This window comes from Drosophila biarmipes, chromosome 4 (genome assembly GCF_025231255.1).
Source record: "Drosophila biarmipes strain raj3 chromosome 4, RU_DBia_V1.1, whole genome shotgun sequence".
Classification (NCBI taxonomy): domain Eukaryota; kingdom Metazoa; phylum Arthropoda; class Insecta; order Diptera; family Drosophilidae; genus Drosophila; species Drosophila biarmipes.
The window spans coordinates 1,662,685-1,679,951 of record NC_066614.1 but is presented as its reverse complement, the minus strand read 5'-3'; the positions used below and the strand labels follow the sequence as shown (position 1 = coordinate 1,679,951).

Below are 17,267 nucleotides of genomic sequence, written 5' to 3'. Positions count from 1 at the left end.
TTTAAGTGACTTTTATTTACATAGAACGACATGGTGCGCAGTAGAAACATTCATTGACAGTTTGCTTTATGATTCGTTATCTCAAGCAAACCATGTATTAAATTTGTTAGTAAGTTTACTGGGCTTGTGCTGTGTTTCTAATCCAAATTATCTTTGCGTGGATACAAACTCTGCAGGTACGTTACCTAAATACCCACATTACCCGACGTTTGAACTGACTATCGATACGGGTCGATCACTGAATAAAACATCTGAAAAGTTACCTTACTCAATTTACTGAAAATGTAGATAGGATTTTAGCTTGATTTTATTGGTTTGACCTTTTTCAACTCAAACCAGCGCCACCAATATAAAAATAATATATTTGATCACAAGCAAGAGTACGCAGAAGTAATAAATTTTGAAACCAAAGCGCCTATTCTCAAGTCCTTTTTTTAATGTAATTTGATTATGCCTTAGACGACTTATTAAACTGATTTTAAAATTCTATGCGGGTGTGAACCGCCCTAACTTTACATCTATTATAAAATAGTTTGATTAGCATGAGGTTTAACGAGACGAGGCATGTAAACGTTAACATTTAAGTAGCTATTCGACCACAAATGTTATAAATAAAAGAAATTTTACTTTTAGTGCAACAAAATGTAAGCTTTAAGCTTTTAGCCCACTAGTCTTATCCTTATAATTGGACACGTTAAACTTAAAAGAGAGCTACGAGTTGAATAGCTTCGCGCTCGCGCATGCGTGAATTTAGCTGCAAGCTGCATACGATACAAGTCAACTTGTATTTAGTTTAATATCTGCTGTGTGTAAGAGACGTTGTAGTAAAAATTGTTGACTACAGGTACACAATAAGTTTTCTTTCATTAAAGCCCGCTTGTGGAGTGTTAACTTGAGTGCTCTAACACTTACACAATTTTTTTTTAATTTTATATTTCGAGGACTGAATGGGTTAAATTAAACTTTTATTACTTTATAATTTTTGATAAAATTATTATTTTATATCTTGAAATTTAATGTTTATTTTATTGTTCCAAAACTCTTTACCAATGTCGTAAATATTTTTCTGCGCATGACTTAATTTTGTATTTTCTCAAGAAAACGGTATATATAGGTAACAAAAGCATACGCTATTCATTTCATTCATAAAATACTTATACAGCCTTAGTAAAGTTCTGAAATAATAGAAAGCTTGTATAAATTATTTTGAAAAATAATTGTTTTAGCATCATAAAACATCAAAGTTGTTACTTCGTACGCAAATACATTAACTAAAATTAAAGAAATAGATGGCGCGGCGATAAAAGGAACTAAATGTAAAGGTAAATAAATTTGCTATTATTCAAATTGTACTAAAGGGTTCGTCGCTTACAAACCAAAACCAAAAACTTTGTATGTATCCATTTAAGTTATTTTTAAAATACGATATTTTTCAGCAGGATGAGATCTGACACAGGGATCTTCTATAAAACTATGCATCAAAAGTGCATTCGTTTTTTTTATTCTTGGCCGAAGAAACGCAACTTTCTTAAAATGCATAATTGCGTAATTGGAAAATACAAAAAAATCAGGAAAAAGTAAATGAAACATTTATGCTAAAATACGAGAATTTGCACAATTTTCAAGCTAAATGCACCATTAATAATTCGTTTGTGAGCACCGCACCTGCACTTTAAAATGCACATAATTAAATATCATTACAAAGTAAATTATCATGCAACAATTTTTTAATCATGAAATTGTTTTTAACCTATTAGGTAATTGACAGAAATACACTGCTTGAAACAAAAGTTAATAATAACTTATAATAATAATTAATTTAACTTACTTTTATTTCTTTTGGCATAATCTCCTTTTTTCTCCGTCTTGAAAACTTTAATTTTTTTGGTGCAAAATGTTTCTCAAAACAAAACTAATTGTAACTGCAAGAAGAGTTTTTCAAAAATAATTTTGCTTACCTTTTTGTTATTATTTTTTAAAAATGTTCAAAAGCATGCATTTCAGAAATATTTTTCTTTTTTTCATACACGATTTTTCTGACATATTTTTACCTTAAAAATGAATAAAAAATTATTTTTTTAAATTTATTTTTGGAGTTACTTTTATTTTTCTTTACAGAAAACTTTTGCATAAAAAATTTGGTTTTCAAGACGAAGAAAAAGTTTAAAAAGTTTCACACAATTTCGTCCTTTTCAATAAGTTCTGAAAGATTTAACGAAAGTATTGTATCGTTCTAGCGGCATTGATGCCAAAAGTTAAAAGAAGTAAGATCAAATTATGAGTATATTTAACTTGTGTTTCGTCAAAATACTTATGCCAACCAGTGTATATAATATTTTGTCTATAAAAAAGAGATTTATTTACTGATCATTTGTTTAATTTTTTGAGCTAATTGCTATTTCTTATACATTTACACCCTTGTGTAAGAGCCAAGAAGTTAAAAGGAATTATTTATCTAAGTGCCACGAGACGCCAATTTAATTTCTATGGCAGCCACAAACGGTGAAATAGCGGGCATGTGGCGCTCTACAATTGCTGCCTATATATCTCCATTTCCCTTTTGCCCCCTTAAGCGAGGTGATCACTTACCTATAGCGTTCTTCCTTGCTATACAATTTAATTCCTCAAAATACAAAAAAATATATTTCCAATGGTATAAGAAATATGTCAGGAAACACAATATATATATATATATATAGTGTTTCATAGTACTTTCCCACTACTTTTCCGTTCGTTTCTATGGTCCAATTTTTATAAAATTAAATTCGACATTCAGAACCAATTAAAAAAATTATATTTCCGTGTGTAGAGGTATGTGTTAAAAAACACCAAAGATATAGTTTGCTTTATTATTTTTACCGATTACTCCTATGGGAGCTGTAAGATATAGATGTCTGGCTGGTTCCGACTTATATACAACCTGCAAAAGAAAGGAGACTTTTAGGAAAGTTTCAGCCCGATAGCTTTAAAACTGATATACTAGTTTGCGGGGAAGTGGACGAACAGACGAACGGATTAACGGACATGGTTAGATACTCTTGTCTTTTGATTGTGATAAAAAACCAGTATACTTAATGGGGTCGAAAAAGCCTCCTTGGGCCTATTCCTCCTTTTTTTTAACTTGCAGAGGGTGTTATGATTTCATAACGTAATAACAACATAAATAAATAACATAATTACGATCTGCTAAATAAATGCACTACATTAATTTTGTACATTCAGCACTCTTTATCCAAATCCAACACAGGGATATTGAATTGCAGCCTGCTAAATATAAAAAATGTAGAAAGTGCATTTATTTAGTAAATCTTTTATTACATTTTCGTCCCAAAGCTGATACCAAAACTTTTGTTTGTCAACGATGCGATATCAGAAATATACTTTCCTAAAATTCGTAGAATTCAAGTTTCTTATGCGGAACTGTTAGTAAGACATTATATGTTAAAATAGAGATAGATTACGGGTGTAAATATTTAACTATCATAGCTGTTTTCCCGCCAAACTAGCTAGTTTTCCAAAAGTGGAAAAACTATTGATTCTTATATGGAGCTGTTTAACATCGTCTAGAATTTTCAGGAGTCTAAAATAACATTTTGGGACAAACAGAATAAAACTTTCATTTTGAGAAGTACCCCAAAATTTTGTTTTCGTATTACTTTTGAACGGAGCATCCGATCGTGACAGTGTAGGTGTCGTGTAACGCAAATTTTGGGGGAAAATACAACTATGTGAACAACAGATCAAATTTTACAAATTTGTTTTTTGTCTTCAAAATTCAAAATTAAAGATATTGAGTTTCAATGTCTACTTGAATGCCCAAGACTATGCATTCGTAATAGATTTTTATACCCGTTACTCGTAGAGTAAAAGGGCATACCAGATTCGTTGCAGAGTGTGTAACAAACAGAAAGAAGCGTTTCCGACCCCATAAAGTTGATCAGGATCTCTAGACGAGTTGAGCTAGCCATATTTACTATCTGTCCGACCGTATGAACGCTGAGTCTACAAAAGTTAGAATGTTAGAATTTGGTGTATAGATTCCTGAGCTTCTTGCGCAGCGCAGCTTTGTTTCAGCTGGGCGTCACGCCCACTGTAACGCCTACAATTTTAAAATTTAAAAAATAATATATTTGTCAATACTTATCGATTGACCTAAAAAAAAATTGTTACGATATTTGTCATCAATACCTATCGATTGACTTAAAAAAAAGTTTGAACCTATATATCTCCACTTCCCTTTTGCTCCCTTAAGCTGAGTAAAAACCCTCTTAACGAGGTAAGGGGTCGTGTCAATTACGCACCATCAACATACGAAAGTTTTGACGTCAGAACAATGACAACAAATGCTTGTACATATACAATAGACTTTCTAAAATGTTTAGATTCGACGCCATGCAATAAAATATACCTTTGATGCGATAGGCCTTAATATTATCAATACTTAAACACTAAATTCAAGTTTTAGGTGCAATTTTTTTTATCGATCTGACAGTACAAAGCTTTGACAAATAAAATAAACCATGGACTTCACTCGAGCTATGTAGCTGTATCCATACTGCTACCAAGTTCGGATTTGGGTTGGATTCCATGGTGGTATTAACAGCGGTTAAGCTGGCTTTTTTGCGTTTAGGCGACTCGGTTAATAATTTTTTATTATTAAACTGGGCACAGACGGCATTAAACCCCTCATTGAGTTGCCTAAAAGCACCCGAGATATTCAACAGGCTGTCTCGAGTGTGCTCATAAAGCCGTGTTCATAAAGCCGCTCATCTCAACCACCACTTCCTTGCAGGAACCACATGATCAATAAAATAAAAATAAAAAATAAAAGATCAATAAAATCTTTAACTCTGCCGGCGAATCCTGCACATTTGAAGTGCATCATCGAGTCGCAGAGCCAGTAAAAAATAAAGGGGTCTTTCGTTAAAGACGCAAGTGTGCAGTTTTTCATGGAACAGACAAGGGCCATTATAAGACAAACAAATGAAATAAAATATCCAAAATACCTCAACGTAAATTTGGCACTGGGATCAAATTCAAAAATCAAACACAAAAAAAATAGGAGCGCGAGGTTGCGAAAATGTATCAAAACGTAAAAAATATTCTATTGACTGAGCGTGGCTTGTGCGACACTAACAACTTTCAGCACGAACAAATACAAAGTAAGTCAAGCAAGAGAGAGAGAGAGAGAGAGTTGCAGAAAATAGCACCGAAAAAGTCTGCCAGAAATTCAGCGGGTGCATAGGCAACAGGTTACATTTATAAAATAGAGCGAGGGAGATTGAGAGATTTAGATTCGACGCCATGCAATAAAATATACCTTTGATGCGATAGGCCTTAATATTATCAATACTTAAACACTAAATTCAAGTTTTAGGTGCAATTTTTTTTATCGATCTGACAGTACAAAGCTTTGACAAATAAAATAAACCATGGACTTCACTCGAGCTATGTAGCTGTATCCATACTGCTACCAAGTTCGGATTTGGGTTGGATTCCATGGTGGTATTAACAGCGGTTAAGCTGGCTTTTTTGCGTTTAGGCGACTCGGTTAATAATTTTTTATTATTAAACTGGGCACAGACGGCATTAAACCCTTCATTGAGTTGCCTAAAAGCACCCGAGATATTCAACAGGCTGTCTCGAGTGTGCTCATAAAGCCGTGTTCATAAAGCCGCTCATCTCAACCACCACTTCCTTGCAGGAACCACATGATCAATAAAATAAAAATAAAAAATAAAAGATCAATAAAATCTTTAACTCTGCCGGCGAATCCTGCACATTTGAAGTGCATCATCGAGTCGCAGAGCCAGTAAAAAATAAAGGGGTCTTTCGTTAAAGACGCAAGTGTGCAGTTTTTCATGGAACAGACAAGGGCCATTATAAGACAAACAAATGAAATAAAATATCCAAAATACCTCAACGTAAATTTGGCACTGGGATCAAATTCAAAAATCAAACACAAAAAAAATAGGAGCGCGAGGTTGCGAAAATGTATCAAAACGTAAAAAATATTCTATTGACTGAGCGTGGCTTGTGCGACACTAACAACTTTCAGCACGAACAAATACAAAGTAAGTCAAGCAAGAGAGAGAGAGAGAGAGAGTTGCAGAAAATAGCACCGAAAAAGTCTGCCAGAAATTCAGCGGGTGCATAGGCAACAGGTTACATTTATAAAATAGAGCGAGGGAGATTGAGAGGGAGTACAAGAGTTTTAGCAAGTTTAGGAGCGTAAGTTACACAAACAAAGCTAAGAGGTTAAGCAAACCTAATAGAAATGCTAAATAACTCTTACCCGTTTACTGGGAGATCTATTGAAAATTACTAGCGCAATTGTAAGGCTAATCTTTGTAAATAAATACACACAGAACACTCGCACAAAATCACTGAAAAAGACAAAAACTCGGGGCACAAAAATAAACACAGCTGTTCACAAGCGACGCTAAATCGATGATTCCATGGATTTTTTTTCAAATATGACTTGTTAGGTTTGTATGGACGGTTGTAGTTGAAATTTAAAATATTATAAAAATAAATAAATAAAATATAACCTAAATTGGTTAGGCATGACCCGGTATATAATTTAAAAACAAAATATAGAAGTATTAAGATAATGCTAATAATCAATTTAGTAACGTACATACATGTTTACCAAAAAACGATGTACTATTGCATTATTTTGATATTACTTATGCAATTGTTGGATATTTTTTAATATTATTTAAAGTTCTAAAAAGTTAAAAGAAAAATGAGAAATGACCAGAAAACCAAAGTTATATTTTTTCACTTTTTATACCCATTGCTCGTAAAGTAAAAGAGTATACTAGATTCGTCAGAAAGTATGTCACAGGTAAAAGGAAGCGTTTTCGACCCCATAAAGTATATATATTCTTGATCAGGATCACTAGCCGTCGATCCAGCCATCTGCCGTCTGTCATCTGTCCGTCGGTCCGTATGAACGCTGAGATCTCCGAAACTATAAGAGCTAGAATATTCATACTTGACATGCAGATTCCTACGCAGCTCAAGTTTGTTTCAGCGGGGTGCCACGCCCACTCTAACACAATCTGCGAAAATCTTTAGCGCCTACAGTTTTTATAATAGAAACAAAACTTTAACTAAAATGTATTTGACTCATCAATACGTACCGACTCACCAAAAAAGTGCCACGCCCACTCTAAAGCCCATAAATGGCCAAAACGCTTAAATCTTTATGCCGCCCACATAACATCTACTGAAATAGACGATAGGTGGCGTCCTAAAATATCGCTTTTCTGCTTATAAATCTTCATTATCCTTTTGCTTCCTTAAGCTGGGTAACGGGAATCTGATAGTCGATGCACTCGACCATAGCGTTCTTCCTTGTTTTAAAATATTTTCTATCTGAGCTGCAATATAACTTAGACGTTTGGACATGTTTCATCCCGGTAGCTTTTAAACTGAGAAAGAGTTTGCATATAAGCGGACTTTCAGATGGACGGACAGACAAACATTGACTAATGATGCTGATCAAGAATGTATTATGTATGTTACATTATAGGGTCGAAAACGTCTCCTTACTGCATACCCACTTAAAATATTTTTGACTTTTTTTTTTTTGACTTTTTACAAACCACGCCAAAGACGCTTTCAACAGGTCAGTGCAGATTAGAAAGAGTGCACCAGCAGATTCGTCTTTTTTGAAAATTTTCAAATGTTCGCGGCTTGACCGTAAGACCATGCTACATTGATTGCGCGTGAGCTTTGAAAACTTTCCTCACTAGCTGAACTTTTAGTCGATCTGAGTACTAAGCTTAAGGGTAAATAAGTCATCGTAGACTAAAAATAATTTTTAAACCAAAGTTAATTTAAACAAAAAAAGAAGTTAACTTTGGCAATACGAAGTTTGCATGCCTTTCCATTTATAAGAAATAATCAACGTTAGTAACACAATGTTAAATTTTTAAGCATTATCGCTAGGTTGATTCAGAATTGATATAGTCGTCCGTTTTTGATTAAATGACAAGGGTATAAATATACTCAAATACAACTCAATCTCCTAGGGATTTAGTTAATTTAAAGAACTTTAATTTGTTGTATAAGCAGTCTAAAGTTAATTAGCAAACTAAAACTAAAGAGTTAAAAAATGTTCGAATACTTTAATATAATACTTTAATTATAAATATATTATCTATCATATATTATAGTGTAATTTTCCTGTGTGTGCATGTCTTATGTTCAATTAACTAAATTTACATGAATTATAATAATCTTATCAACATTTTTTTTAATGATAGACCACGTATTAAAATATATATCAATCCAATGCAAATAAGAGAAGCGTTAATACATTTGGCGACCGTTCTGGAACTCTAATATAACTAACAACATGAAAATGCAGTGCAATCGTATATTGGTATGTATTCAAAACAAGAGTGGTTAAGTGGATGTTTAAATATTATATGTATCTTTCGCATTTACAAATGCCTATTTGAGCAATGTCCACGCTTACATATTCTTTTATTAATTGTATGATTACCAATAGAGACGGTTTAAAAAAAAGTATGCCTCAAGTATTAAGTACCAATAAAAAACTCTTTCAAAGAAATCTGTGCATAGTGTCCGGCTAATTTAGTCTGTCGAATAACAGCGAAATTTTATTTTGTTCTGAAACCAATACCAATCTACACGTCGAACATTATTTTAATCGAACCGTTCCCTTAATAACAAATAATAAATAAGTACAATTACTGTGTGCAGTCCCGGAAAAGGCCGATATATTTATTCCTCGATTTTCCTTAAGCTTCACTTTTTGTTATTATAATAAAAGAAAAGGCGCTAAGCAAAAATGGGTTATTGTGCCCTCGGTAAGCTATCATGACTCTACAGAGTTTTTATAGCTTATTATGATCATACGTAACTCGTATAGAAAAGGAGTATATTGTAATTTTCAGGAAGTATAAAGCAGGTAGGCGAAATTAATTGGATATTTTAAGTATAGGAACGACTGGAATTGTTGAAGTTGTTATATATTAAAATATGGCTTTTAATTTAGTTTTGATAATAAAATTATAATAAAAATGCTTGTAAGTTCAACGTAAAATATATAATTAAAAAATTATATCTTTGCAGGTAAAATATATACAAATTGATGTATTGGTAATTTTGGCAATTATTAGACTTGGAAATTCCAATTATATTGGTGCTCGCAATCGAGAAAGAAATTTAAATAATAACAACGGAGCTAAAGCTGAAGAATCAGCACATATCGTTAATTCTGGTGGTGTAAGTACAGTTGGGGAAGTGTTTGTCCCAAAAACATTTTCCCTAAACTCACAGGAGCCAACATGCGAACAGCTTCGTGCCATGTGGATGTAAGCGTTTCAAAATTAAAAGTTTCTAGAAAATTTATAAACTAAAAAAGTTCTTGTCTTTATAGATTTTCAAAAAGGCAATCCCGAGCTGCAGAAATCACGAATGAAATACCAACATACCGGGATCCCTTTACTTATAATGTTTGGGAACCGCTTTTATTGAACTCACGAATGCTCGGATCGTAAGTATTTTAATGTAAAAACAGTTTTTTTAGGTTCAACTGGAATAAAGTTTCATCCAGAATGCAATTAATGTTGCGTCTCCAAAAAGTATTTTTCCCACTAATTAAGTAAAATTGTAAAAATGAAAAGCCGAGAAATTGCACGTCAAACTTTTTCGACCGCTCGAATACTCCCCCGACGCTTGCTTACTATTTCTTTCTTTACTTTAAAAATGCTTGGAATTTACTTCTTACATTTTGGGGACACATTCTAGGTTAGTTTGGGTACACATGGAAAAGCCCCTAAAGCAAGCTTCCCCTATAATAAAAATAATCGCTTCGCACTATTTTGAGACTAGATCAAAAACTTTAAATGTTTTTTTTTTATATATTTTCAAATTTGTTTAATTTTAGATTTAACAAGAAAGGAAGTTAACTTCGGCAAGCCGAAGTTTGTAAACCCTTGCAGTTATAAGAAATAATCAACTTTAGTAAATAATTTTTCATATTATTTTCCCACTAATTTCCAAGCTAAGAAGGTTTGTTATATATTTTTTTCCCACCAATTTTCCTATCGTTCCTATGACAGCTATAGGATATAGTCTTCCGATTTTGATAAAATTTAATTCGAAATTCAGAACTAATTAAAAAATGTTATTTCCAAGCTTAGAAGGTTTTATGTTACAAAACACCAAAGATATAATTTTTTCATATTATTTTACTACTAATTTTCCGATCGTTCATATGGCAGCTATATGATATAGTCTTCCGATTTTGATAAAATTTAATTCGAAATTCAGAACTAATAAAAAAATGTTATTTCCAAGCTTAGAAGGTTTTATGCTAAAAACACCGAAGATATAATTTTTTTATTTTTTTTTCCCCCGATTGTCCCTATGGGAGCTATAAGATATAGTTGTCCGATTCGGTTCCGACTTATATACTACCTGCAATAGAAAGAAGACTTTTGGGAAAGTTTCAGCCCGATAGCTTTAAAACTGAGAGACTAGTTTGCGTAGAAACGGACGGACAGACGGACGGACAGACGAACATGGCTAGATCGACTCGTCTTGTGACGCTGATCAAGAATATATAGAATATATACTTTATGGGGTCGGAAACGTCTCCTTTACTGCGTTGCAAACTTCTGACTGAAATCATTATACCCTCTGCAAGGGTATAAAAACAACTAAATTCTGCAAAATTTGTTTTAAAGTTCATATTTCAAAATAGAGTTTTAGTCAGATAAAAAATTCTTCTTATTTGGAAACTTGAAATTAACGAGTGTACAAAAAAAATATTATTTACCCTTGCCGAGGGTTTAATGATTTCAGCAAATGTTTACAACGCAGTGACTAGTTTCTGACTGCAAATATTATATATTTTAGATCGGTATCACCAGACGAGTCGATCTAGCCATGTCCGTCTGTGAACTTCTACGTAATATATTCTCTTGGCTTTTAAGCTGTTTCCAAAAAGTGATATGTTTATTGCAGATAGTATATAAGCCGGAACAACAATATCCTATGACTCCCAAAGGAATGCAACAAAAAAAATGTTAAGCAAAATTGTTACTTTGGGTTTTTTGACACGCGAATATAACTATATTATTATTTTAAAATTTGAAATAAAAAAAAATCGGACGACATTATCATGTAATTGCTATTGAAACAATCGGATCATTAATGTCTAAATAATAAAAAGACCAAAAATACGAAATATATCGTTTTCGGTAAAAACCGACGTTAATAAATATACAAAAAATATTTTTGAAACATTTTTTTTGCACTTACTTATATTTTTGTTTGAACAAACTTGTTGCATCAAAACATTTAAATTTTCAAGACGAAGAAAAAAATTTAAAAAGTAGATTTTCACACAAATTTGGAATTTTCAATAAGTACTGAATGGGTTAAGGAAAGCAAACGGCATTTAAAGGACCTTTCCATTGATTGTCGAAAAGGTGCTTATGCACACATAAATCAGCCCATTTCATGAAATGAAATCGAGAAGGTCTCATCCCATAACCGCAGTAATTGTTTTCTGATCCAGTCTCCTTTTTTTTGTAGTAGTATATAAGTCGGAAACAACCGGATCGGCCAACTATATCTTATTATTTAATTTTTAATTTAATTTTATAGAAATCGGACCATAGCATCATAGAGCTGCCATAGAAACAATCGGAAAATTGTTGTTCTGAATTTCGGATATAATTTTATCAAAATCGGACGACTATATCATATAGCTGTCATTGGCACGATCGGAAAATTGGTGGTGTCACTAACGTTGATTATTTCTTATAACTATAAGGGTATACAAACTTCGGCTTGCCGAAATCAACTTCCGTTCTTGTTGTAAGTACGGGGGATCAAATATGGCTCTAGGCATATAGTTTATCAAACAAAAACACCTCTTAACGAGGTAAAAGTCTAGTGACCTAGAGCAAAAATAAAGTGCCAATATCAAATTATGTGACGAAAATGTATTATACATTTTACTAAATAAGTACATTTTTGTAATTGTTAAAATTGACACTTTAGGTGTCATTCGACGCTTATTTTAAGTGAGAAACTTAAGAAACTAATTTATCCCCACCGGGAAGTTGCCTTTGCACACTCTGTTGTGCACTTTGTCACTACGTGGACTGCCGTCCCCAGTGATTTCACAGCAATATTTTTGAACTGCACCAAGATTAGGTTCTTCCTATGACTTAATAACCCCAAAATAAAAAGGAGATTACGTCCGCCAAAAGGTTAGTTTACCTAGCTTATATGGGTGCCGTTCGCCACTCTCATACTGTTTTTAGATTCAAATACAAATTTCCGCAATATTAAGTATCTTAAATAAGATATGGATAATTAGAGGCGTTATCGTCAAAATAAAATTACACGAAAGCTAACTAACTAAAGAACTCTACTCAATATGTTTATGTTCTTTTCTATTAAAAACTTATATTTATTTTATAATTTTATACATTTTCTTCATTGTCCTTTAAATGTTATTAGACTAAGAATGAGCGTGAGAGAAAGAGCTAGGTCGCCCGTTTTTGGCCGTGTTGTCAACAGAGAGCCGAATACCCCACAACGCGCTCCATTTGAACACCATCAAAGATTGGTTGAATTGGGACCAGGTTCAAGTCAATCTCGGTATTACGGAGCCGAATCTCGCCCACAAAACGGGGCTTCTTTGTCATCACGTAGATCAAGTAAAAATCGATATATGGGAGTCCCGAATGGTACCGGCAATAATGCAAAAGAAAGTCAAAATTCAGTTCCAATACAAGGCAGTTTTCAAAAACTGAAAGAGTTGATATGGACAGAGAGAGCTAAGGAATTGACAGAGCAACGTAGAGACGAGGAGTTAGCTGCACGCGCTGCAGCCCTAAAAGAAATTGCCAACGGGAAAAAGTAACTATAATTTAAAATTACATTAAGCAACCTTACATTTTTGCCTTAAATATCTCTAATCAACAGCGTTCTACTGAATTATAATCCTCAAACTGGTAGTCCATCGGATTCTATATTAATGGATGAAAATCGCAGCCCTGATGGAAATAGTTACCAATATAGTGACGTTAATCGCATGTCAATTATAAATGAGCAAAATTTTCAGAACGACAAAAGTAATAAAAATGGACATAGGACTGGCGCCAAAGCTACCACAAGACGCATCGGCAATACATCTTCTTATAATAAAAAAGAAAGTCTATCTAATAAGGAACACAAGACTTTGTTTCCTGGAAATAATCGAGCAGCCCGCATAAAAATTCCATCAACTGAGCTTTTTTCCATTGATTCCACCGAAAGAGATCATTCCGTCATTGGTGTTCCAAGGACATACCCAATACGAAAATCGCATTTCAGAGAGCGAAATCGATCTCTTTTAAGTGAGGTAAATAATTAAAAAACAACTATTTTAAAGTTCCTGCCTCTTTAATTCAAAACTGGTAAGGGTTAACCCAGTCCGCTAGCACACCTTTTGGTTGGGTCGTTTACATTTTTTTTCTTCTTTAGATAGTGCGCTGTAGCTCTGATTACTTTCGTTAGCCTTCTAAAGTCGAAAAAATGTTAAAATCGGATTGAAAAATACATTTGGGAGTACAAGTCTGTAGTAGTTTATTAAATGTAGCTTTTTAAACCAGGTTTTCCGCCAAACTTAAAAAAAGTTTTGGGACGAACCGATAAACAAAATACAATTTTCATTTTAAAGAATGCCAGAAAATCCAGTATTACGAAAAACTTTTGTACGTAGCATCAAACTTATGTGTTTTACAAAAATACGCGTAATTTTTGTAAGAATAAAAGAGTTTGCACATTTATCTCCATGGCCTTAAGCAGATCCAATTTTCACTACTCTTTCTCACAAAACCATTTATAGTATTTACGGTATCTTAGGTACGATCGTCACCATAACAGTAGATTTTGTTTTCTTAGGTATATTTGTATATATATTTATAATAGCTAATCAAAAATACACGTACAAATCAAATTAAATATTAAAAAAATTAATAAACTAATTTAAATTCATATATGTTTTTTTTTTAAAAGTGTGCATTTCAGTTATTTTAGTTTATACTTTCTGTTGCCAATTGCAAAGTACAGTTGTATACAGTTAACCCCTTTAATTGTTCTACATTAAAGCCGCTAAGTAACGATCACTTCCATCGGATTTTGAGAGGACTAACGGCATGGCCTTTTAAGAAGCCTTCACCGGAAATAGACCAAAGTGAATTTACATCTAAAGGATATGTGCTAGGCCGCCAATTTGATATACACGGACATGACAATAAGCCAAAAGATAAGAATTATTTTATATCTTTAGAGAATGATTATTTAAAAATGTTGAATGAACAAAAACCAGAAACTGATGAATTTGAGATGGGGTTATACGATTACGATTATTATTAAAATAACTGTGGTACCTATAAGTTGTCAAAATGTTTTTGAAAAAACGGAGTCTATTATGAATTTTTTAAACGTATAATTAAATCTAAATTGTAAATACACTTGAATGTTAATCAAAGTGTCAATGCACAGATTTCAATATTGCCACTTTGATTAAGTTATATTCGAATTTAAATTAAAGTTCTTCTTATTAGTTTTATTGTGGTATACAAAGGCCTGTATATGTCAATGTTAATCGGTAAATTATTTCCGGATTTATAATGAATAGTTAAGCCACATTGTTAATATTATGCAAAAATTGAAGTTGTGGGCTTGTTCAAGTATTTAATTTGTCCGCCATTATCCTTTTCTGTATACCTGCAAAACCATTTTAATAACAACACAACTAAATACTTTAAACTACATATATATTTCAGAAAATCGAAGTTTTTATACCTTTATGCATTTTTATAGTTCAGGTGATTTTATTTTATTCACAGACTAATTTTTTTTTTACTTTTCAATTAAGAATACAATACATAATTCGAGCAGACCTACCGATATCTGATAGGTTTTATGAGAAGTGCAAAATGGCAGAACGTAAAGCTCCTGTCAGATAGCATACATATATTTTTTGAGAGATTACATGTTTACGTACCTAGGTAATGTTACGTTTGGAATCCAACAAAAAATGCTTCCAACCAATAACAATCAATTGCAAATAAGATATTATGGCCTATTCAGTCAATATCAATTTAACATTTAAATGCTAACCAATTCTACTTTCACGGAAGTACCTACTTAAAGTTAAAGCTTACTAATCATTTACTAAAAACATATCACAATTTATAAGTAGACATTACTTTCCAGATACTCGATGAAATAATAAAAAAAGTTTCAGCCAAAACGGGATGTCAATAAAATAAACATTATTTAGACTTTTGTACTTATTTATTTAAAATACAATATCCGGTAAACGCAATACAATCAGCACATACTTTCACAAAACATATTTAGTTTTTGGATCGTTGGTTCGGCATTGTGCTTATTATTACATAACCCTTTTAAAAACATGTCAACAATCGTTAAAAACAATTTAGAGTAAAAATGTACGCTAATCACCAGATTTATTCGAAGTTTTTGAATATTCGATTTAAGTTTGGCTGGGTTGTTTAAGCTAGCTTACTTAAAATGATCTATGCAAAAAGGCATGTAAAATGTAACATATCGAACTATTATACAAACTTTTAATAAACAAATAAAGTACATATTCGCCTATTATAAACTATTGCATATGTATGTATATAAAGAGCATAGAATGAAATAACTCATGTAATATGATAATACTTGCTGAGACGTTACCTAGATTAAAACTGCGTCCCACTGATAGCTTTTATCAATCTAAAATCGCCTGGTGTTCAAATCAAAATCTCTCTAATACTGTCACATTATTCATTATAATAACTTATAGAATAACAACTTCGTACAGAATGCCCGAGTTCACCAGCACAACAATTACAAGCCAAATTATTAGGGCTAATCCTTTATGGCCATTTATAAAACAAATACATTTAATTTTAACATTTCCCAAACTTTGACATATTAAGGAAGGTTGACATTTTTTCACTTTCGCAAGAAGTAAAAAACTTTCTGATAAACTGCTTAACAATATACCTTTACTAGGATTAGTATTATTTTCTGATGCAGTTCGACCCCCTGAATTAGGAAATGATCATTAAGATTTATTAATCTTTTAATTGTGTTTCAAAATTATAATGGATACTTTTACTAGAATAAATCGCAGTTACATCGGTCTTAGCAGAACTCGACTTATGATATACCAGATGTATGAATGAGATCATGAACTGATTAAAGAAATAAAAGAAAATAAAGGTAGCCAACACCTGACATGAAATAAAAGTTGTAAAATATTGTGTATATGTGTGCTGGTAAACGCATGCAATAGTATTATTACACTTAAACATGTTGTAGTGCTTGTATTAAGTACATAGAAAATGTAAACGTAAGTTCCGCGACAATAATCTAGAATTTTATAAACAGACAATAGAATACTTTAGAAAAATCAAAAATTAAAAACGGCATGTTTAAATCATCAAAATAATATCATTTAAAAAATCTTGAAATTGTCTACGCATGGTTGGTGTTTAATAAATCAAAAATGAAAAAGTAATTCATTCAGAAAAAACTTTTATTGTAAACTATGCTGAACATTAAATTGTAACAAAATAAAACGATACAAGTATTATATATTAATTATGGGTAATGTTTGTTTCACTTCGCACATTTGTTTTAATAAAACTTTGTATTTTTTTAAAAAACAGTGTAGGTATAACTCACGTCGTTTTTAAAATCCAGTAATTATATCAATGCTTGTATGTAATTTCAGTCACAAGTTTGCAACGCAGTGAGGGATAGGTTTCCGACCCATAAAGAATTATATATAAAGAATTATATATATATATATTATATTCTTGATCAGCATCACTAGACGAGTAAATCTAGCCTTGGCAAAAGTGTCCCTCAGTTTGAAAGCTATCGGACTGAAACTTTCCCAAAAGTCTTCTTTCAGCCGGATCGGACAACTATATCTTATAGCTCCCATTGGAACTATCGGGGAAAAAATTAAAAGAAAATGATATCATTGGTGTTTTTTAACATATAATCTCCTAAGCTTTGTTTTTTAACATACAACCTCCTACGCTTGGAAATAACATTTTTTAATTACTTATAAATTTCAAATTTAATTTTATCAAAATATATCCGATTTTGATAAAATTAAATTCATAGGAAAGATCCATAAATGGGAGGGGAAATATATAAAACAAATTATAGCTTCGTTGTTTTTTAAA

General features: G+C 32.1%; 1 protein-coding gene across 1 annotated transcript; it reads left to right on the top strand.

The window, feature by feature from the left end:
• Positions 1-1,226: 1,226 nt before the first annotated feature.
• LOC108036006 (uncharacterized) lies at positions 1,227-13,400 on the top strand. The gene is given in 8 exon segments (XM_017111902.2): positions 1,227-1,322; positions 1,437-1,577; positions 8,277-8,395; positions 9,112-9,353; positions 9,419-9,535; positions 12,520-12,921; positions 12,988-13,348; positions 13,350-13,400. Coding segments are annotated over 6 exon segments (1,200 nt in total). The 5' UTR covers positions 1,227-1,322; positions 1,437-1,577; positions 8,277-8,368.
• Positions 13,401-17,267: the final 3,867 nt, after the last annotated feature.